At 59.3% G+C, this 20,815-nt stretch overlaps 1 protein-coding gene across 3 annotated transcripts in view; it reads right to left on the bottom strand.

Moving 5' to 3' along the window:
* PER2 (period circadian regulator 2) overlaps positions 1-20,555 on the bottom strand; it is a 37,829-nt gene extending 17,274 nt beyond the window's left edge. For 2 of the 3 annotated variants that reach the window (XR_009055142.1, XM_057746042.1), the window contains exons 1-9: positions 20,434-20,555; positions 10,690-10,937; positions 10,122-10,184; positions 9,027-9,181; positions 7,289-7,410; positions 6,070-6,271; positions 3,599-3,650; positions 2,435-2,577; positions 783-861 (exon numbers count right to left, since the gene is read on the bottom strand). Coding sequence is in view for 2 of the 3 variants with exons in the window: in XM_057746042.1 (XP_057602025.1) it covers positions 783-861; positions 2,435-2,577; positions 3,599-3,650; positions 6,070-6,271; positions 7,289-7,410; positions 9,027-9,181; positions 10,122-10,184; positions 10,690-10,919 (1,046 nt within the window). In the remaining variant the exon portion in view is untranslated. Of the gene's footprint in view, positions 1-782; positions 862-2,434; positions 2,578-3,598; positions 3,651-6,069; positions 6,272-6,491; positions 6,658-7,288; positions 7,411-9,026; positions 9,182-10,121; positions 10,185-10,689; positions 10,938-20,433 lie in introns of those variants that run through there. The other variant, XM_057746043.1, reaches the window with a different exon arrangement.
* Positions 20,556-20,815: the final 260 nt, after the last annotated feature.

Consider the following 20,815-nt stretch of genomic DNA (forward strand, 5'->3'; position numbering starts at 1 on the left):
GGGAGGCGGCTCCCCAGGCACCACCGCAGCTGCCGCCACCGCACTCCCCACGTCGTCCTGCATCTCGGGAGCCAGCAACCCCCGAGCCCCGCCTCCAGCACGACCACGGGCAGCGGCTGCAGCACCCAGGGTGGGAGACACTGGAGGGGTCTGAGCGGGCTCCGGGCAGCGGCACAGAGCTGGCCCCCCTGCAGCAGCCATGGTACGCAGGCTGGCGGACACACTTCTGCTGCTCCTGCTGCGAGCCTGCCAAGGGCATCTTCAGCTTCAGTGCTGACACCGTCCCGGGCACGGGGTCCCTGGTTGTACCAGCCTTTACTCCTGTGCCCCATGTTTGAAACGAGTTTAAACAACGTAATGAAGACAGGCTCACTTTGAACGATGACCTGCTCCCCAGAATGTCCCATCTACGCAGCGTTCACACCCTAGGGGGATTCTAGTGTAATTCCATGATCATTTCATTGTCTATGTATAACTAAATGTTTCTGTTGATTATTACACATAACACGCAGCCTTAGTTTTAGCTAAGCAGCTTCAACTTCAAAGACATGAAAATTCATTGAGCTCTACGTAGCCATTAAGTAACTACCAAGATGGTGAAACACAAAACATCTGGGGTCGGGGGTGGGGGCGGGATCTGCTGATATGAAGGATGCACGACTGACTCCGAGACCAGAGGGCTATGGAGAGGCGAGCACGGTGGGGTGGGGGTGGGGGAGGGGCGGGAGTGGGGGGAGGGGAGCACCGGCGGGGGGCGGGGTGCAGAGCACTGCATTGCTTACCTCTCGTCCACGTCCTGGAACAAACAATTTGGCGAATGTGTGGTCGTAAAAATTCTCTTCTCAGGAGGGATTCTAGGCGCTGAAAGAAAAGAAGTTTGTGCCGATTTCTAACTCTAAGACATACGTACTTAATATTGTTCTATCACGACTACTGGGAAACACCACGTATTGATAGGTTCAGGGTGATGGGGAGACAGAGAAAAAACTGAAAGTGGACTCTGAACAACAGAGCCCACCACGACGGGCGTAGAGCAGACCCTCCGCTTGATGACCACCAGCCAGATTTCTCAACTTCGCTGTGGACCAGTTTTAGTCTAGAAAGCTCGCAACTGCCATGTCAGCAGAACCACGTGGTGAGGCGTAGGCTTCTCTCAGCAAAACCATGCTGGAAGGCCATCTTCCTGACGTTTAAGACCCAGCCAGCATGAGCCAAACACATTGCTTTTAAAAATGAGTAAAGTATTTGAATTCAAAACTCTCAGCAAACGGCCCTGTATTGGGACTTTCCAGTTTCTAAGATGGGCAAAGGTGATGGAGTAATTTTCATAAAGGAAGTCATATATCTGGAATTTTCCTCGACTACCAAAATTCATGGAGAAAACATTCAAAATCCCAACATTTTTCATTCTCGAAGGAGACCGATCACCTGGGGAATAACTTGCTGAGAGCTGAGCCTCCAAATCTTTATCAAATTTTTGGAAGAGAAGATTCTATACGTGGGAACCCACCAAACACCGGAAAGAAAGTCACATACCTAAAACACTTCTATCACTTTTAAGAAATGCCTTTTTAAAAAAGACATCATTAACCACCAAAGGTCAGTTACAAATACAATGAAACATGGCCTAAACTAGATCCCTGTGGTTCAGGAGTTACAGATGGCCCTGCTTTCAGAGAATTTTGAAATCACATGACTTGCCGAGTCGCCACGGTGAGGACCTAAGTTCCTGGCCAGGTCCTGTGCCGGCGGGAGGCTGTGTCACAAGGAAGTCTATGAGGGGAGGCTGCTGCTAGGACACAAACAGCGTGGCAAAGTGCCTTGGGTCCTTGGGGACGGGGTGGCCTGAGGAGCCAGCAGGCGCAGAAGAGGACGCCTGGTGAGGTAAGCCTGCTGTGATGATGGGATTTCTGCAGGCGGAGCTGGAGGGGACGAGCCCCAGGAAGGAACCAGCAGGGGCAGTGAGTGGGCTCAGGGAAACGTGGCTCCACCAGCTGGTCTGCAGAGGCCAGGAGGGCGGGGGGGGGGCGGGACACCCAGCAGGGGGTGGGGTGGGCCAGGGTGGCGGGGAGCGGGGAGGAATGCCCGGCACTTACTTCTTGGGGGGTGGGGTGGTTTGGGGTTCTGCACCTCAGAGGCCTGGGGGTGTGAGGACAGGAGGCACGTGGGCCCTGGACCATCAAGGCTGTTCTCACTACGTGGACAGGAGGCCGTGGCCGGGAAAAGGGGAAGGCGCCCACGGTCCAGCGATGGCCTGGACACAGGTGAGAGGGGCCGGGGCGCAGAGCCTTCAGCTGACAGGGAGGTGGTGTGGATGGGCCACAGGGAGGGCCAGGTGACCAAGGTGGAGACGGAGACGGTGCCTGCGGCTGGAGGACAGACGTATGTCTGAGCCTCGAGAGGAGGTGAGGGGCAGCCTGGGCCCAGCTGTTACCTTCGTAGCCCGAGTGCACCCTCTCCGCCAGCAGCACGCAGCACAGCTGGCTCTCGGCACCCTGCTGGTCGCGCACCTGGGCCAGGTAGGGTGTCATGCGGAACGGGTGGTAGCGGATCTCGCTCTCGTGGCTTTTGCTGACACTGCGGGGGAGGGCGGATGAGAGGCGTGGGTTCACGACAGAAGGAGTAGCCCCTTATTGCCGGTTAGCCCTTCCCCAGGAGCAGCTGCTACGTCTCAGCAATCCTTTTACCGACTGCACGTTCGTCCACCGAGCAGAGCCAGGCCCCTCACTTGGCGCCCCAAGCCCAGCTGGACACGCTTCCTGGTCTGTGTCTCTTCCCCGCCCAAGCGTCTGGGACCCACCGCCCTGCTCCTCTGTCCTCGGCCTCAGCTGTGATGGCGAGGCATCAATCAGAGAGTCAGGCCTGAGCGCCGGGAGCTCCCCGGGGCCCCTCTCTGGAGCGGTGTGCATTTTAATGGAGGAGGGGGCACTGCTCCAAGGGTGGGGTCCCAGCCCTGCTTCCGAGGGCGCCGGTGTCTGGCCAGGGTCACTCCTGACACTGCAGCTGGACGCCCAACCTGTCACTCGATCTGGGGCCCAAAACCTGTTGGGAAAGCTATGGGGCTCTCCCTGAAAAAAAGTGCTTCCAAACCAAAGGCTGCACATGCTTCCAGGGTCCTCACAGACCCTGGGCTTCACGCCTTCCCGGCAGGGGCCTGCTGGCCAGTCTCCCGGGTGCTGGGCGGCAAGTCCAGGCTCCCCAGGCTGACGTTCCCCACGAGGAGCGGCTCAGTCGCGCCATCGCTGGCCCGGCTGTCCTGACTCCTTGTGCACATTTAAAGTGCGGCCAGGGACTCCCTGGCGGTCCAGCGGTCGGGAAACGAAGTCCCACAAGCCGAGTGGCGCAGCCAGAGAAACACCACCACCACCACCACCACAACCACCTGGCTTCTGGAAGTGTCTCCACGAGAAGGTCTCAGGGACACGGGTGCCACGTGTACCGCAAAGGCTCCTGCGGCACCTGGGCTCCGGGGCACGGGGCCTGGGCAGGCTCGCGGCCCGGCCCGCAGCACGCACCCCGGCGCCGCCCCCCTTCCCCACGGGACCTCGGGTGACAGGCCTGGGCCGTGAGACCCAGGAACACCAGCAGCCCGGCTTACCTGACGCGGCAGAAGAAAGACTTCTCCTCCACGCGATCCTGAGTAAGAGAATCTAGAAGACAAAGCCCCAGCCACTCATGCAGTTACGCCCCTGACCACGGCAGCACCTGTACTGCCCACGCACGAGGCAGCAGCAGGGGCGCCCAGAGTGAACGCCCGACGCAGGTTTACCGGCGCCGCGCGGAGCCCGCCCCTCAGAGACCCTGCACCGCGGTCCCCACCAAGGGCACGTCTTTTCATGAGCAAGCACTCCCCAAACTAGGCCGTGCTGCCAGCGCTGCCACACACACACCAACTAACGCCCGCTTTAACTCTGGAAGACGTGCTGACTGATGTGCCGAATTTTTGCATATAAAGCCCTGAACATTTCAACCTACATGTTCTGGGGGATATTCAGTTCTAATAGAAGCAACTCAGGACATTTCACAGCTTACATCAATCCTTTTCCTAAACATTAACTTCCTTTAAAATTTAAGAAGTCCAGTAAAAACATGAGTTTAACTAGTTGACCTCATTAGAGATGATGGAATTGTGTTTCCATAATAAACGCATTTTAGAAAAAGAAATCTCAGACTTTGTCTTTCACGTAAAGCTTCCTCTACGCAAAAGAAACGAGGAAAAGTACATGATTATTGGTTGAGGAAAATGATACAAAATTACCCGCCTGGAAAAGCCCTTCAAGAAGTCAACTGGTCGTGTGTGTGTGTGTGTGTGTGTGTGTGTGTGTGTGTGTGTGTGTGTGTGTGTGTGTGTGTGTGTGTGTGTGTGTGTGTGTGTGTGTGTGTGTGTGTGTGTGTGTGTGTGTGTCTGCACTGGGCCTTCACTGCTGTGCTTTCTCTAGTTGCGGAGAGTGGGGGCTACTCCTCATTGCAGAGCACGGGCTCTAGGTGTGCAGGTTTCAGTAGTTGTGACACATGGGCTTCGTTGCTCCACGACACACGGGGTCTTCCCAGACCAGGGATCAAACGCATGTCCCCTGCATTGGCAGGCGGACTCTTAACCACTGCACCACCAGGGAAGTCCCTGGTCCTTCTTTTCTATTCAGACAACAGTTCAGCTGCAACCACCCGGGGGAGCCGGGGCCAGCCTGTTCACGCTGTGACTCCCCCACAGGGCTCCCTCCCCGCCCGCGTGACCCCGCACGGCCTGGGCCTCGTAGCCTGTGCCGCAAACTTTAGTCACCTGCCTGCACAGTCCCCGGGCTGGGGCTCTGGGAGAACGCCGACGGCTCTAGCTCTGAAACAGGAGCCAGTGGCTCCTCTTTTCTCAACCCCAAAGAAACTGTGCTTCCTGCCCCGGGCTGTCTGCTGTTGGGAGGAACGGCTGCTGAACGGTGGGGGTGAAAGTGATGCCCTGCTGCCAGCAGCGTGGGGGGGGGGGGTGCCCCGGCATGGAGGGACCCAAGATCAGGAGGCGGCGGGAGTGGGCTGACCCAGGAGCCAAGGACAACACGGGAGCCGGTTCTGGGGGACGCGGCAGGGCTGGCTCTTGGTCAAGATCATGACTGAGGTCCGGCGTGTCCGGGGGGACCCCCGGCCCCCTGCATTTCCTGCTCATCTCTCAGTGCTTCTCCCCTTCGGGTCCATCTCAGCTCTGAGCAATCAGAGCCCCACGAGGGGCTGAGGACCGTCGAGGTGCGGGGGGACAGACGCTACAGGACTCACACAGTCAGCCGCTTGGTCACTGGAAGGCCTGAGCTGGTGGGGACCCTCCCCTCTCCAGCACCTTCTGCCAGGACCCGTGCTGTTCTTCTGCTGAGACTTGTCTGCTCAACCAGTCCCCTCCTGCACTCACTCATGTGAAGGCCCCTGCTGGTCACGAGAGAGCTGCCACGCCTAGACTCCAAGTCTCCCCCACCACATTGCAGGAGGACAAGGACACAGGACACTTGACTGCGAGAGCCCTGCAGCCAGGAACAGGGGGGCAGGCGGGGGTCTCGCGGCACAAGGAAGCAGCCGCCGGGGCACAGACTGCAGCCCGATGTGCCTGGAAGCCCTGGTTTGCGCCTAGGAGGATGGCACGGCCTCCACCAGGTGAAGAGGCTCCCCTTCAAGCGGATGTTGTTACACCACCCGCAGGAAGCCTTCCAGAGGCACCTCCTTCCCTCCCCCCACCCTGCAGCCTCACATCCAGACTCCAGCTTCAACTGACTTCCTTTCTAAATGTCTGGCACTTCTTAAAGTCTTCTGAAGCCGTTTTCCCTCTCTGAAATGTATGGAAAGACTTTTTTCTCTCTCCGTTTATTCAGAGCAAACCACCTCTACCCTTGCCCCTGGGACAGACAGGGCAGCCGCGGGCCCTTCGGGGGGGGGCCAGGAGGCGCACACCGCGGGCCTCCAGAGGAGGGGGAGGGGGCTGGGCGGCAGCCCTACGTCGGGGGTGGCCCCACCCGGCCCCGCCCTGGAGAGCAGACGCTCCCCTCCGCTGCAACCTGCGGAGACGGGGGAGGCGGCTGGCCGCGGGGCCCTCACCTGCCCGGCCGCGGGCGCTCCAGGGCGGCAGCCTGCATGGTGCGGTGGAGCTGTGGAACACGCTCACGTCGTGAGGCGCCAAGAACTCCACGAACTTGGTGTCGTGGAAGGAGTCCCGCTTGCCGTGGAAGATGGAGGCCACTTGGTCTGAGATGTACAGGATCTTCCCGGTCACCAGGGACACAGCCGCAGCAAACATATCCTGGAACCGAGAGCGCGGCACTGGTGAGGCCGGGCAGGAGGGGATGGGACAGGGCGCCCTCCCCGAGGGGCACAGCAGCAGGGCCGATGGGCGGGAAGGGAGCGGGACACGTGAAGGGTTGGCGAGGCCTCTGCGCCCCTCTCCTCAGCCCTGACCAGGGTAACTCTGCTTCCGCTCGTGCATACATTGGGGTCCCGATGGGATATTATTTGAGAAACACCTGGGGGTTCCACGGCCCAAAGGAGCCCCAGCTGTGCGGATTCCCTGCAGCTGTCACCCGCTCGGTCTTCTGGGCACGGAGCCCCCGGGCGTCCAGCCTGGGTGACTCAGGAGGTGGAAGGAGGCCTCTCCCTCTCTCTACCGGGACTCAGGGCGGCCTGGGGGCTGGAGGCCTCGGGCCGCCTGGCCCACCACGGGCTCTCCTCGCGCAGGCTGGCCCTCCGAGCTCAGGGCCGGGACTCCCTGGACGTTGAGCTGCGGGGGGCGGGGGAGGGGGACTGGAGGAAGGAGATGGGAAGTGGGGAGCCCCATTCTCCAGGCAGCACTGCTGTGATTCTGGCCCTTCTAGGTCCCCACCTGCCCTCATGTCTGCTCTCACTGATTGAGAACTGGGGGCAACTCCCTCCCCTTCCCAGACCTCCAAGGAGGCCCCACCTTAACGGGTTACTTAAAAATGCATGCGCTTGTGGGGTCTCACTCAGCCCCCCTCCCCCAAGTGAGCTGAGAGCCACCCGGCGTGTCCCTTCCCCGGCACGGGCCCCACGCTTGGTCAGGGGAGGGCTCGCTCTCACACACGGGGGTGTCGGGTGGAGCTGGCCGCAAGAGGACAGCCTCAGGGAGTCACCGCCACGCCTGAATCACGGACCTGCATGCCTTCCTTCTTAAGGAGGGAACTCACTTCCCTGCTGCTGGGAAGCGCAGCTCAGCCAGTCCCCGCAGGGGAGCACCTCGGCCGGAGACGAGCCCCCGGGGAGATGAGCCTCCGGGGTGAGGGCGCGGCTCGGGTTCCACACTCACCGCGTTCTTCCCGATGACCTCGGAGGTGGCGCGCGCGACTTCCTCCACGGTGTAGGCGGGCACGTGGGCGCTGCAGGGGTGGTTCTCGCTGGGCATCAGCAGCTGATAGTACTCCTCGCTGGCTGCAGGAGAGACCGAGGGAGCGCTCAGGGTGGCGCCCAGCTCGTGGCTGGGGGCTCCGCCCTTCTCATGAGAAAGTGGGTAGAGAACACAGAGAAATGCGACGGCCAAACAAACAGAAATCCGGGATTTTTTCCTGAAAAATCAGAAGGCCTCTGATTACAGAAAATTTTAAATGATAAAGACACATTATGTTCAGTCACATGGCCACCCGGTGCCACCTAAGCCTCACTTTCCCCGGAGGCCTGCAACCGTGACGCAGCATCGACGCTGCCACGGCTGTGGCGGCCCTGCACCTGCCCCCGCGGTGGCCAGACGCTCCTGTCCAGACAGAATCGATCCTCAGAAACACCTGGCATGAGAAACAACCCTAGGAACACACTGTTCAGAACGGAACTGAAAACGAGGGCCAATCGTCCCGGGACACCCCATACAGCGCGACAAAGCCACCTCCACCCGGAGGGGCCCCTCAGACAAGTGGAGCTGGCCGACTTCGACCGCTACACTGTCCCGAGGGGACCCCAGGCGCGGGGGTCCTGGGCCCGGTCTCCTGGGGAGGGGCCGTCGGCAGAACAGTGCACTAGAAATGCCGGCGCCTCCTCCACGGCTGTGCGTTCCTTACCTGTGCCGGAGACAGAGGCACCGGTGGTCCCCCGAGACCCAGGGAAGGGGAACCAGCTCCGTGGAAGGTCCAGCCACGTGAGCGACTGAAGGAAGACTAAACGCTATTGGAAGTTATTTAAGGAACCTGGAATTTATTGCAATGTAAAGCATCTGAGCTTGATAATACAAGTACTTTGGAATCTGCAGTGTTTGCTGGTAGATTCCTGCACCGCATCTGTGACGAGTTCTGCACACGTATCTCAGGTAAAAGCCTCCGTTGATTCCACTGACCGGCTCTGAAAGCCCTTCTTTGTTCTCTTCCATCTAATAATAAAATCCGCACACACCCACAGAGGGAAGCAGGACCTGGATTAGGCAGGTCCTGCTACTGTGTGCCTGTGATGGACAGGGGGCGCCCAGCCCTGCCTCCCGCCTCCCTGGTGGAAAGACCACCAGGATGGAAAGTCACAGATTTTAAGCAAAAAACGAGAAATGAACTACTGCCCAAGGTCCTGAATCTGCAGCAGCTCGAAAACATTGTCCTTTAAGGATAAGATCACGCAATACCCTCCTCATAGCTACTCCTTTTTTTGTTTTCTTCTTCCCCCCTCACATTATTTTTTAAAGGAGGGGCAAGCCGTCAGCTAAATGCTGGGGGCTATTCATGTCACCAGCGCCCACACGTGTCACGACTCTCTGGCCAGAGCCTGGAAGATGCTGGACACTCCTGAATGTGACCTGACTCCAGCCCAGGGCACAAAAGCTTCATGCTGTAAATAGGTTTCTTTTGTCAGATAGTTTTCCATCTGCTTTTTTTCCCCCCTAAACGTCAAGTACAATAGAAAACTGCTGATGAATTGAGGTTTCCAACCAACTGAGATTTCATCAGACTTCTATAATTTCCTTCCACTATTTCAGGGCTGAATTTTAGAAAATCAACACAATCTAAGCTCTAATTTGGGGAGACCTGAAACTGACTTCCAGAGGTTGGAACAAACACATGAGGTGGACGTACCTTTCACCTGCTTCACACTCCTCAGGGCGTACTTGAGGGTTGCCAAGGTGCTGGCCTTCCCCTTGGCCTTCTTGTCCGCGGGGAGGTGGACCTTCAGCTCCTTCAGCGTTTTGATGAGCTCTTGGTGAGCATCTGCTTTGGTGGACTGCTCACTGCTGGGGAGGTAAAGAAAGACGTCCGTGCCCTAAGTGCCCTTTTTGGAAGAAACGTTCCTCTGATCCAGTTTCTCCACCAGGCTCGAGGACACTGTGACCCGCGTCTTCTTGGGGGGCGTGCAGGACGCAGCGGTCCCCCGCCAGTGGTGACAACCAAAAGTGTCTGCATACCTCCCCTTATGTCTCCCTCGGGGAGAGGAACTGCCCCAGGAGAGGCAGCGCTCTAACGCAGGCGGCTCCTGTCCAGCAGCAGGCCCTGCTGGCCCACGTCGGTCCAGCCAGCACACCCCACTGCTGAGCTCTGCCACCCCGCCCCTCCCTGTCTCAGACAGAGAAGGAGCGAGTGGTGGAGACCCCAGAGGACAGCACAGTGGCGTCCTGGGGCAGGGACACGAAGTGATGTGCGAGGACCCCGGAGAGGAGAGGAGGGTTACGAGGAGGACCTGCAGACTCCAGGACGGGAGGGAGGAGGGCAGTGGGCACCTGCTAAGGGAGACGGGCCTGTTTAGACAAAGGGTACCAGGAGAGTGTTGGGGGCCGGGCCTCTGGGGTGACGGCCAAGGCCCCCCATGCCCGGGACTGAGATTTGGATTTTGCTCCACAGTGATGTGAAAGCGTCTGTCAATAAGAAATTAAGGACACATTTGTTACAAACACCTAAAAGGAGGCGAGGAATGTTCCAGATACACGTCTAAGACGCAGATGAGGTCTACTCAGCGAGAGCTGGAGAAGCTCCAGGCCTGGGGCAACATCAGGGGCTCCCAGTGGCCCGTGGGGACAGGCGTCGGGCACGGCCAGGCTCACGGGCGGGGCAGCTGCTCAGTCAAGCGGGTTCTAGCACAAGCCTGAAAACAGTCGCATCCCCCTGAAACCTCATCTCGTGACAATTCTTCCGGTCTCGCGAAAGGCTGTAAATGGAGCGAGTTCTCACTGGCCTTACCTGCAGCCACTTGTGGACGGTTGGTGTTCAGACTTCGCCATCATCAGGCTAAAGGCACCTGGACTAAAAGACCAAAAAATAAAGGCAAACTCAGGAGCGTGTATCCACCCACTTCCTCCCCCATCCGCGCAGTGATGACAGGCTGGATCACACAGCAGGAAGCCAACTAGGAAAACATACAACATTAAGGGAGAACGAACACAAAACCTTCAGAACCAGAAGAGCTAAGTACGGGGCGGTACAAGCCCAGGACTACAGGAGCAAGTTCGTTTTCCATAAACCACTGGGCATGGGTGCAGCCGCTGCTCGCGGGGCTCCCTGACTCTTCTGCCTCCCAAGTTCTGGTCCCCTCGCTACGTATCTATCGGCAATCCGACACCCAAGATCACTGTCGTAAGGAAGGAGAGACCCTAGCAAATTTTAGTTATCCTGAGTTAGTAAGATTTTCAGAAGTCTTGAAAAACTTGGTCATCGTGATTTAAAGGCTGCAAGAGCAATCACATCACCACGGAATGCGACACTGCGAAAGCACACGCCCGGCCTTGCCCAGGGCCTCGGCCGCACCCACCCCTGGCAGGCGCCGGGCAGCTCCCCCAGCATCCCCAGCTCGTGGCCGCTGTCCTCGCAGTCACTGCCCTGCGAGTCTCGCCCCGACGAGCCGTTCTCGTTGGTTTCATTCCCGCTTGAGCTGCCGCTCACGTCCATGTCCTCCTGGAGGGGCATCTGGCTGGGCCGGGGCTCCACGGGCTCCTTGGAGGGGTCCCTGGGGCTGAGGGCACCGTCGGCGCACTGGTCCATGCTGGCTCCCGAGTGAGGCTGGCAAACAAGAGAACGCTGTCAGGCTCGGGGGCGGGCGGCCGTGGGATCTTTCTCCACGTCTCCCCGTCTCCCCGGAGGAGCCGCAGGAGGCGGGTCTGTCGTGGGTCTTCTGGGCTCGCACGCGCTGGGCTCCTACCTGCCGTGAACTGTGAAGCCGGGTGAATCAGGTGGCCACAGCCCCAGACACCACGCTGCTGACGGCCTTCCCAGGCGGCGTGGGGAGGGCAGTGGGGCTCAGAGATCTTGGCCATCACAAGTTATAGGAGACCCCCACCCCAGGCTGCAGGCTGGGGGAGAGTCTGAGACCGGGCTGCGGGCAAGGGAGACTTCAGGGAGAAATGAGGTTGCAGAGAGCAGGCGTTCCTGCGTGAGGAGGGCGGAACGGCCGCAGGGGCCCTCACGGCAGCAGGGGGTCCGGGAACGGTGGACCCAGTGCTTGGCTGGCTAAGGCACGGACTGAGGGGCCTGTGAGGGGGTGTGGAGGCAGAGGGACCAGGTCAAAGCCAGGGTGCAGTTTATACTTTGTCCGGGATGGATGAGGGGCTGCGGAAGGCTGGAAGCAGCAGACTCCCGTAACTTTGCGTTTGGGCGGAAAGTTTAGCTTCAGTGCTTTGGGGTGGGTGGAGGGGGCGGACGTGAGAGACTGGCAGACCCTAGGCTGGGACCAGTAAAGACAGTGAGCACCCGGGCAGGGGGGTTGACTGGAAGCCTGAGGACAGGAGACACAGAGGCCACAGGGCGAAAGCAGGCCTCGGAACAGGGGCCCCCTCAAGCTCCCACCAGGAGGCAGACACCCACTGAAACCAGCAGAGAGGTCAGGGAAGACCCCGCGTAAGAGGTGTGGTCAGGACTAAGGAAACTACAGACGATGCACAGCCCTGGGACGGCCAGGTGGGGGAAGGAGCTGCCGCCTCCCCCGGGCCCGGAGCGGCAGGAAGACGACGGCTACTGCAACTGGAAGCGCCCAGACAAGCTGCGGCCCGGGCTCGGAGGCCAGGAAGCCAGAAGGCGAGGTCCCCGAAGGCCAGCCTGGGGCACTCAGCAGTGGGGATGATCTGAAGGGCCCAGGCAGCGGTGCCTTCACCGAGGGGGTCCCCAGAAGACAGAATGTGCCCCTGCAGCTTTCCTGTGCTCAGGGGCCTGCACCAGAGGCCGCAGGGAGAGGGCTCTGTGGGTGCTGTGTTAAGGGCGTGACACGCGCTGGTTCACGTAACCCTCATCCCTGTCCGCGGCGCATCAGGATTCCGTTCCAGGGATGGGAAAACAGGCCAGTGACTTGCCCAAGGCCACACACAGCAGGAGACAGCACTCGATTCAGGCCCCATTCCCCCCGTTCCTCCCCACTGGGAGATGGGGACCGTGCAGAATCCAACCACAGCACTCTGTGGAAAACAGCAGGTTTGATCAGACCCTGCCTTGTTCATGAACCAATAAACAGAAAAGAGCCAACATGCAGCTTTCGAAAAGAAGTGCAGTGAAGACAAGAGGAACACAACCTCCATGGCACAAGGAAACAGCAAACAGGACAGCACCTATTCTGCGCCATAAATAAAAATCAAGAAACGACAGATTCAATGAAACATAATGATGAGCTAAAGCTGCAGACGGAGGTGAACACGTCACATTAGGACAGAGAATTAGAGAGAAAAGGTTCAGACTCAGCGACGGGGAGGATGAGAGTGAGAAACGTTTCCAACACTCCCAGGGAAGGGGTCCTGTACTGCAGACGAGCTCTTTCTGAAAGACACTGTGGCAATGAAACAGACACAACAGTGAAAGACACACGCGCAGGAAACCATCCTGAAGGCAGGTCTGCGTCTGCCCCACCCCCGAGCAGTGGGCAGCAGTGTGTGAGCAGCGCTGAAGCCCGGCTACGTCCTGATGGAAATGAGGCTTCCGAGAAAAAAGAAAATTCTACCTGCATCCAAGCAGGAGAAACAAACAGGTTACCTGCAAAGGATGTTAAGTCATGCTAGTCTCGGACGTCTCTGCTGTAACATTAAATTTTCAGAAGATAAAGTCTGCACACTCTGAGAGGAGACGGTCACGGCCACAGGGAGGTGGTCTCAGTTAGAGGATCGGTCCCAAATCACGGAGAACCTCAAATGCCAGCTCTCTGCAGTGAAAGTCAGGAACAAAACAGGCAAGTCTACTGCTCAGTCTTCAATATTTCAGGGAAGTTCTAGCTAATTCGATGAAAGAATGAAAGGCGCAAACGTGTCGGAAGAGCGAGACCGAAGACTAGGAACAGGCCGTTCCCACAAAGACAAATACCAGGTAAGAGCTGTAAACCTAGAAAGATACTCAACCTCGTTAAATATGAGGCAAACGCAAAGCATGAGGTTTCCAACATCTATCAGGACCGAGAGCATCCTGGGTTGGCCAGGAGGAGGACTCCCACGCACTGTGTTGGACTAACAAAGTCTTCCTGGGGGGGGACTCTGGGCGTGTCCAGCAATGCTTACACCCCAGCCCCTCCCCACTCCTAGGAAGCTGCTCCGTGGGAATGCTCATCCATGCACGGAGATGTGTGAGTGTGGGGCATGGAGGAGGAAAAACCCGGAAGGACCCACCAGCAAGGAGGCTACTGGCATCCTGTCTGGGCATCCTGTCCACCACGCCCCACTGCCTGACCCGGCCCCGCTGCGGTCCACACGGGGCAAGTGCACTCCTCTCTGCCCTGGGCACAGAGCTCAGCGCTGCTCTGCACGGGGGTCAACAGCCGGGCGAGGCCTCCGGCTGCCTCCTGGGATCTCCCAGGAGAGAGCAGGGGACCAGCTGTCCTGGCCCAGGCGCTGTGCTCCAAGCTCGGGGACCCTGCCTTTGCTGCTCCCTGGTGCCAGAAGATGGCCTGACCGTCCCACAGGAACAGCACCGCCTCCTCCCCCGCCCTGGGCCCTGCCAGCTCTGCGTCCCCTGTTCGGCTCTCTCCCGCGGCACCCACACTGCCCGCCAGCACGCTGACGTGTGGAGCTTTGAGTAGCTCCCCGCTGTACCCCAGGGCCTGGCACACGGTGTGAAGGCACCGCCCCTGGGACATCTGCGCTGAGGAAGACTATGCACCCCATTAAAAAGACGGAGCCCAGACACACCGAGGTGGGAAGCCTGTGGGGCAGAAACGGACAGGACACGGAACAGCAAGGAACAGCAGTAGCAATGGCAGGCAGCGCCTGGCAGGGCTCCGTGTGTGCCGCGCCGCGCCAGGCCTGTTTCCGCCGATGAACTGGCTGGGACTGTGCGCAGCACTGAGGCTGCTGTGCTGGCAGAGAGCGGACAGACACCTTTCCTGCCCTCACGGAGCTCACGTCCTAGTGGGGAACACAGACCATCAAGGAGGGAATGCAGGTGGGGCAGCTGACAGTAAGTGCTAAGAGAAGGACGGGAGCCGGGGTGCAGGGGGCGTGCGGGAGCGGCCAGGGTGCCTTGGCAGGGGCGGCCCGGGGTGGGGGGGGGTGGGGCGGTGATGTCTGACCTTGTGCGCGGGCCCCACGTGGTGCCGATCCAGAGCCCCCGGCTCGCTCGCCCTGCCTGCCGCTCCTCGCGCCTCCCCTCCGCGGCTGGGCACACCCACGCGGCCCTCCTGGTCCGCACCCACGGCCGGCGGCAGGCTCCGCCGGACACGGACACGGGTGACCGTGGACGAAGCCCCGCACCACGGGGCGGGCCCTGGCTTCCCCCTGCTGCCCAAGGGCCGGGAGGCAGGGGGCCCTGAGGGAGAGAGCACTCCCCGGTGAGCTCCGACCACGGCACCGGAGGGAGGATGGTCCCCGCCCCGCCCATGTCCCCACCCCCGCCCCGGAATAGACTGTCCTGGAGCTTTTGTGTCCTTCCTTCCTTTTTTTGATAGTTTTTTGCATGGGGCTCCAAGGGGCTGCGTAGCCAGCTGGGTGTCTGTGAAGCAGGGTGTCATCGTGTGTGCGGTGTGTGGTGTGTGTGTGCGCGCGTGGGGGGTGTGCGCATGTGCAGCGGGTGTGTGTGTGTGGTGCGTAGTGTGTGCGTGCGTGGTGTATGTGTGTGTGGGGTGGGGTGTGTGCGTGTGTGGTGTGGTGTGTGGTGCGTGGTGTGTGTGGGGTGTGTGCGGCGTGTGGGGTGTATGTGTGTGTATGTGGCATGTGGGGGGGTGTGTGTGTGTGGGGTGTATGTGGCATGTGGGTGTGTGTGTGTGGGGTGTGTGTGGGGTGTGTGTGGTGTGTGTGTGGTGTGGGGGGTGTGTGTGTGTATGTGGCATGTGGGGGTGTGTGTGTGTGGGGGGTGTATGTGGCATGTGGGTGTGTGTGTGTGGGGTGTGTGTGGGGTGTGTGTGGTGTGGGGGGGGTGTGTGTGTATGTGGCATGTGGGGGTGTGTGTGTGGGGGGGGTGTATGTGGCATGTGGGTGTGTGTGTGTGGGGTGTGTGTGGGGTGTGTGTGGTGTGTGTGTGGTGTGGGGGGTGTGTGTGTGTATGTGGCATGTGGGGGTGTGTGTGTGTGTGGGGTGTGTGTGTGTGTGGGGTGTGTGGGGTGTGTGGTGTGGGGTATGGTGTGTGCGTGTGGGGTGTGTGTGTGTCACAGACCTCTCTTCCGCACTTTCCTCCCCCTCACTCCAGCTGCCCTGGGACTGCACCTCCCAAGATAGCTGTAGCATTTAAGCCTTGGCCAGCACTCTGCTTGCAAGAGAACCCAAGCTAAGACAGACTGAAGAGAGTGAGAGAATGAGCCAGGAGGATGCTGGAGGGAGAATATTCTAGGCCGGGGGACAGCACGTGCAAAGGTCCTGAGGAAGGCAGGTTTGAGGGACATGGACGAGTCTGGAGCGGAGAGGGCAAGCTGAAGGTAGGGGGGGTGACGTGAGGTCAGAGCCAGGTCATGGGATGCCTCTCAGGGCAGAGCCAGGACCATGGCTTTTTTCTGAGACGGGACCTGCTGCAGAGTTCTGTGCGACAAGATCCGACTCATGCCTTCACAGGGTTACGGGGTAGAGGCAAGGTGGAAGCCAGGACACCTCTTAGGGGCGCCTCTATGGTTTGCTACAGGTGCCAAGGGGCCACCCAGGGCGCCGAGGACATTCTCTCACTCTGTCCCCCCAACTCCCTGGACACCACCCGTTTCATCCCACAGACAAGCAGTGGGGCCGGTCCTTTCTGCTGAGTGAGTTATGAAGGTGACAGGGCAGCAGCAGAGGGCTAAGTGAGCAGACCCTGGACGGCGGGGCTTCGGCGGGTTCCTCCACTTCCTGATCGTGACCTTGGGCAAGTTCCTGCACATCCCGGTGCCTTGCTTCCGCATCTGTGAGATGGGGCTACAGCAGCACCTGCCTCCTACTGGTTGCTCAGAGGGTTAAAGGACAGTGCCGAGTCTGGGCGGCAGTAAGTGTCCAGCAAAGGCTGGCTCTTACCATCACTGCCAATCACTAGAGGAAAAGAGACGGGGTAACAAAAAGCAAATTTTTTTTTTAAAGTTGATATTTCATTGTCATGAGCGCTGTCTCTGGCCCAGGCAGTAAAGACGTCCTGTGGGGGAGGCGTCACACACTCTGCCTCCACGCGTGCCCAGGGCTTGTTGCTCGGCTCCTGGGAGGAGCTCCTGGTTTTCACCGGTCCCAGCCCCGGGGCAGGGGTCACAAGATGACCTTAGGTGGAAGAGACGTCTTTTTGCTAAAAGGGCAGGGCAAGCATGGCAGACATGGGAAACAGCAACGCCAACCATCTGAGCCTCATTATTCCAGAAAAGGCGCCACTCAGCACCCACAGCTCTCACTCACCCACCTCATTCTGCCCAGTTGGCAAAACCAACATGCCTGTCAAAGCAGACTTTGCCTCTTGCCTCCCACAAACATTCACTGAGTGCCCGCTCGCACCAGCACTGCCAGGGGCCCTCGGAAGCCCCAGGAAACCTGTGTTTCCACCAGGGCGGTGGGGGCCTTGTGAGCCCAGGGGCCCCGGGAAGGAGAGGACAGCCCCACTGCAAAGGGGCTGCAGGTGTGCCTTTGGGCATGAGCTCATGTGCCTGCTGCTAGAGGCCCCAGCGCGGCCACTTCTCAGACATCTGCACGTGGGCTCTGCCCCAGGAAATGGTCAGACTGGAGGAAAGGAGCTGAGCTCACACCCCTGACTGCGGGCGCCTGACCACACCTTCGGCAGTGAGGGCCGCCCCGACTGGACCGAGGAACACTTAGAAAGTGCCGTCCACGATGAGATCATCGTCTGGGATAGCTTCGCAGTCATTCGGGACGGGGAGGAGGTGCACGGGGATGTGGAAGGAGGGGCGCCAAGAGCAGAAACCAGCCAGCGGCTGGCTGATGTGTTCATCACCCTGTCCTTGCTCCTGCACGCTACTCACAGGTTCCACAATAAATAGTAAAAAAAAAAAATGGGGGACAAAAACACAGCCTTGGCCCCAATGCCACCCTCCACTGCCATGGCCAGGACTGGTAAAGGCTTCCTGCACGCAGTACCCCTCAGTCTAAGGGGGCGTGCATTTCTCTGTGGAGAGCAGAAATCGGTGTCGGTGCCAACACTTAAGACGATCAACGATTTGAAACGGAAGATGAGATACTTGCAGATGGTAAGGCCTTGCTGTACGTCCACAAACAGCCCCCCAGCCCTGCAGGCAGAATGCTGCCAGCCACCCCTACCCCCGCCCCCGCGCCTCCCACCCCCAAGGCCCCGTGAGCCCGAGTTTTCACAGGCTGGTTCATTCTGCCTGTTTCCGAACTTTACGTAACAGGGATCTCACAGCCTGTGCTTTGTTTCTGCAAGCCCTCGGTATTTTACAACCCCAAATATTATAACGTGGTTGCTACTTCCTGGTAGCAGCCAATTCCCTGAGGCCAGCCTGCTGTAATCCAGAGAAAATGTTTGTCCTGCTGCATAAACACCCGCACTCTCCATGGAAACGGTTGGGAACCGAGGAAAATGTGACTGCAGCCGTCCAAATATGGAAGGGAAGGTGGCTGGGGAGAGGCGTGTCTCCGCCTCCCCAAGACCCCTTCAAACACTCTCAGGTCGGCCTTTAAAACCTCACAAATGGAGACGTGGAGAAGCGCAAGATTTAAAACAACAATAATGCAAAAGGCGTCTGGGTGCCTGGGAATAGCCCAGCTGTTCTGATTCTTCTGTCACCTCAGGGAGAGCGCTAGGACTCTCAAGGCCTTCGGGTGAGCTGGGGGGTCCAGCACTCAGGCTGCAGCCCCCCCACCTTCAGAACTGCCAGCCTCGGATAACACAGTGGCCTCGGCCCCGCCCGTGACCTGCTCACTCACTGCTTCTGACTTGCTCTAGACTTGGAAATCCAGTAACAAACTTGTTACAGAGGTGCCTGCAGAGGGCACAGAGCTGAAAGGAGGGTTTTGCAGAAAAGCTCAGGGGCAGCCCCATCAGAGGCCCTGCCGGGACTTTCTGGTTCTCTGTGGGTTGGCGGGTGGGCCAGCTTTCTGCAGGGCAGGGGTGCAGAGCGTCTGCAGAGCTGCTGGGTTACATGTTTCTAGCTATTTTGCCAAATACGGTAGCTTTCAGCGTCCCTCTCTCTTTGGACTGAATGCTGGGACTCAGTGACCTGCCAGAGCCTGTGATTTGCTGAGGCCCTGTGAGGTGACGTCATCATTTAAAAACAGAGGCGTGCCCACCAGTATTTTTCTGAAAGTTAAGTGTGCATGAGAAAAACTACAAATGAGAGGAACTTTTCCTATTTCCTTCTAAGTCTCACAGGGTAACGTTATGTGCCCCAAAGTCAGAAACTAGTGTCTCCTGTGAAGGTGCCTGAGGAAATCACCTGCAGAGTAACACAAATCCAAAAAGCTGGGGATGGAAACAGACCTCAAAGACAACCTACCCTGAGCCCCACTGCAGAGACCATCCCCGGGGCGCTGGTGGGGGGGGGAGCTGAGTCACCCAGCAGCAGCCCGCTGGCTGGTGACAGGCCTCCCCTCCTCGCCAGCGCCCCAGCCCCCACAGAAAGCCAGGGCTGTGTTAGTTCTGTACCAGTGAATCACACCAAGATGACAGTGACAGATAACTGCGAACACCCACGGTAGCATCCCTGTTGGCAAATCACGTAGCTTCCACTTAAGACAAAGGAGTCCCCTTCCTCACTTTACTCAGACACATTACAAAAACTGATTAGCCTTGTATTTAAAAACTCAATTTCCAGTGAAAGCCTTCAGGTAGAGTCCTGCTCCCTCCTCAGCCAAACCAGCCCAGGACCAGAAACCCTGGCTGGGGACAGGGGACGGCATCTCCCCTCTGCAGGTAGAGAGAAGGCCAGTGGCCCTGCTGCACTGGACATGAGAGGGGAGAGGAATTCATCGAGGGGCTTCTGTCATGGTGCTGGGGTTCTTCATGTTTGGGGGACCTGAGGCCCCTCCCCTCAAATTCCAGCTCACTCAAGATGCAGCAGCACCCAATCTCAGGCCTTCAAAGAACTTCTGAAGCTCATCCTGACCCAGATCAAGACGTTTAGGATGATGGAAAGACCCTGCAGGCACCCTGAGCCTGGCCCTGGCCCTGCCATGATGGGTGCCCAGCAGGCATCTGGGCCTCGGTTTCCTCATCTGTCAAGCTAAGGGGTTACCCCGGATGATTTCCAGGGTACCTCCTGGCTCCATTTTTTCTGTGAGTATGAATCAGGTTTCCAAACTGGTTTCTCCTGTGTATGTTACAGAAACCCTGGCAACCGAGTTGTCTTCCCTTACCCTGGCCTTCCTGGAGGGGTAAGCAGGCCACCAACCACCCCCTGGTTCCCGTCTAGGACTTGGCAGCCAAAGAACCCCCAGGAAGGATAATATGATTGCTGCATCACAAAGGAGGAAACTCCCCCTTCTTCTACCCACCCTGGGGGAGGAGAATAAATACAGAGAGGTCCAGGGTGGGCAAGGGCACGGACACCAGGTGCTCAGGCCCGTCCTGGCCCAGGACTGTCTTGTCTCTCTGCTCACCCACTCCAGGGGACCCACGAGCTGTCCAGCTAGGACTTCTAGACCAGTGCCCAGCAGCGGCCCTTCCCCAGCTGGGGACTTGGCTCAGTGGCCTCAGAGCAGGAAGCTGGCTCCCCACGGGGCCCTCCACGTTCCCAGAGACTGTCGCACTGACCCTCCGTTGCCCTGGCCTTTCTAAGCCTTCTTCCATGGGGGTTGGGGGAAAGGGAGGGAGAAGAGGAGGGGTTCATAAAGCAAATCGTCTAGAGGACAGTCCGACGTACAGCCACGCAGTAGCTCTGTGACCTCAGACATGGGCCTAACCACTCTGGACCTCAGTCTCTTGATCTGCACAATGGGAATAACAGTGCCCACCTCCCCGGGCCGGTTTCCAGACGAGGAGGAAAATGGCCCAGGAAACCCTCCGATCGCGCCTCCGTGGGCTGGAGGACCCTCTGCCGCCGCCCGGAGCCCGCCTGCCGAGACCCCGGACCGCCCGCCCGAGGCCGGGGGCCGGGGCCGGCGGCGGTTACGTAACCAGCGAGCCGGGCGCCCGGACGCCGCTCGGCGCCCAGGCTGGCGCGCCCCGCCCGCCGCGCACTCACCGGAGCCGCGTCCTCGCCCGTCCGCCCGACCGTCCGCGCGTCGCCCGCTGACCCCGCCGCAGCCAAGAGCAGCGCGTAGCGCGCAGGGCCGCCCGCCTCCGCCGCCGCCGGGGACTTGCCGCTGTCACATAGTGGAAAACGTGACCACTCACCGCGCCCGCCCCCCGTGCCCACCATTGGCCGCGGCGCCACCTCATCTGCATGCCAAGGGGGCCGGGCCTGCAAGCGCCGCGCGTCCATTGGCTGCGGCGCCCGTCGCTCTCTTTACATAAGACGCACATGGAACTCCATGTTCACCGATTCGGTTCCTCAATGAAGACGCGGCGCGCTCGTGCCCCCCTCCTTGTCCTCCTCAGTGGTCCCTTCCACTTCCGGCCTTGGC

The sequence above is a fragment of the Hippopotamus amphibius genome, chromosome 8 (assembly GCF_030028045.1).
Source record: "Hippopotamus amphibius kiboko isolate mHipAmp2 chromosome 8, mHipAmp2.hap2, whole genome shotgun sequence".
Classification (NCBI taxonomy): Eukaryota; Metazoa; Chordata; class Mammalia; order Artiodactyla; family Hippopotamidae; genus Hippopotamus; species Hippopotamus amphibius.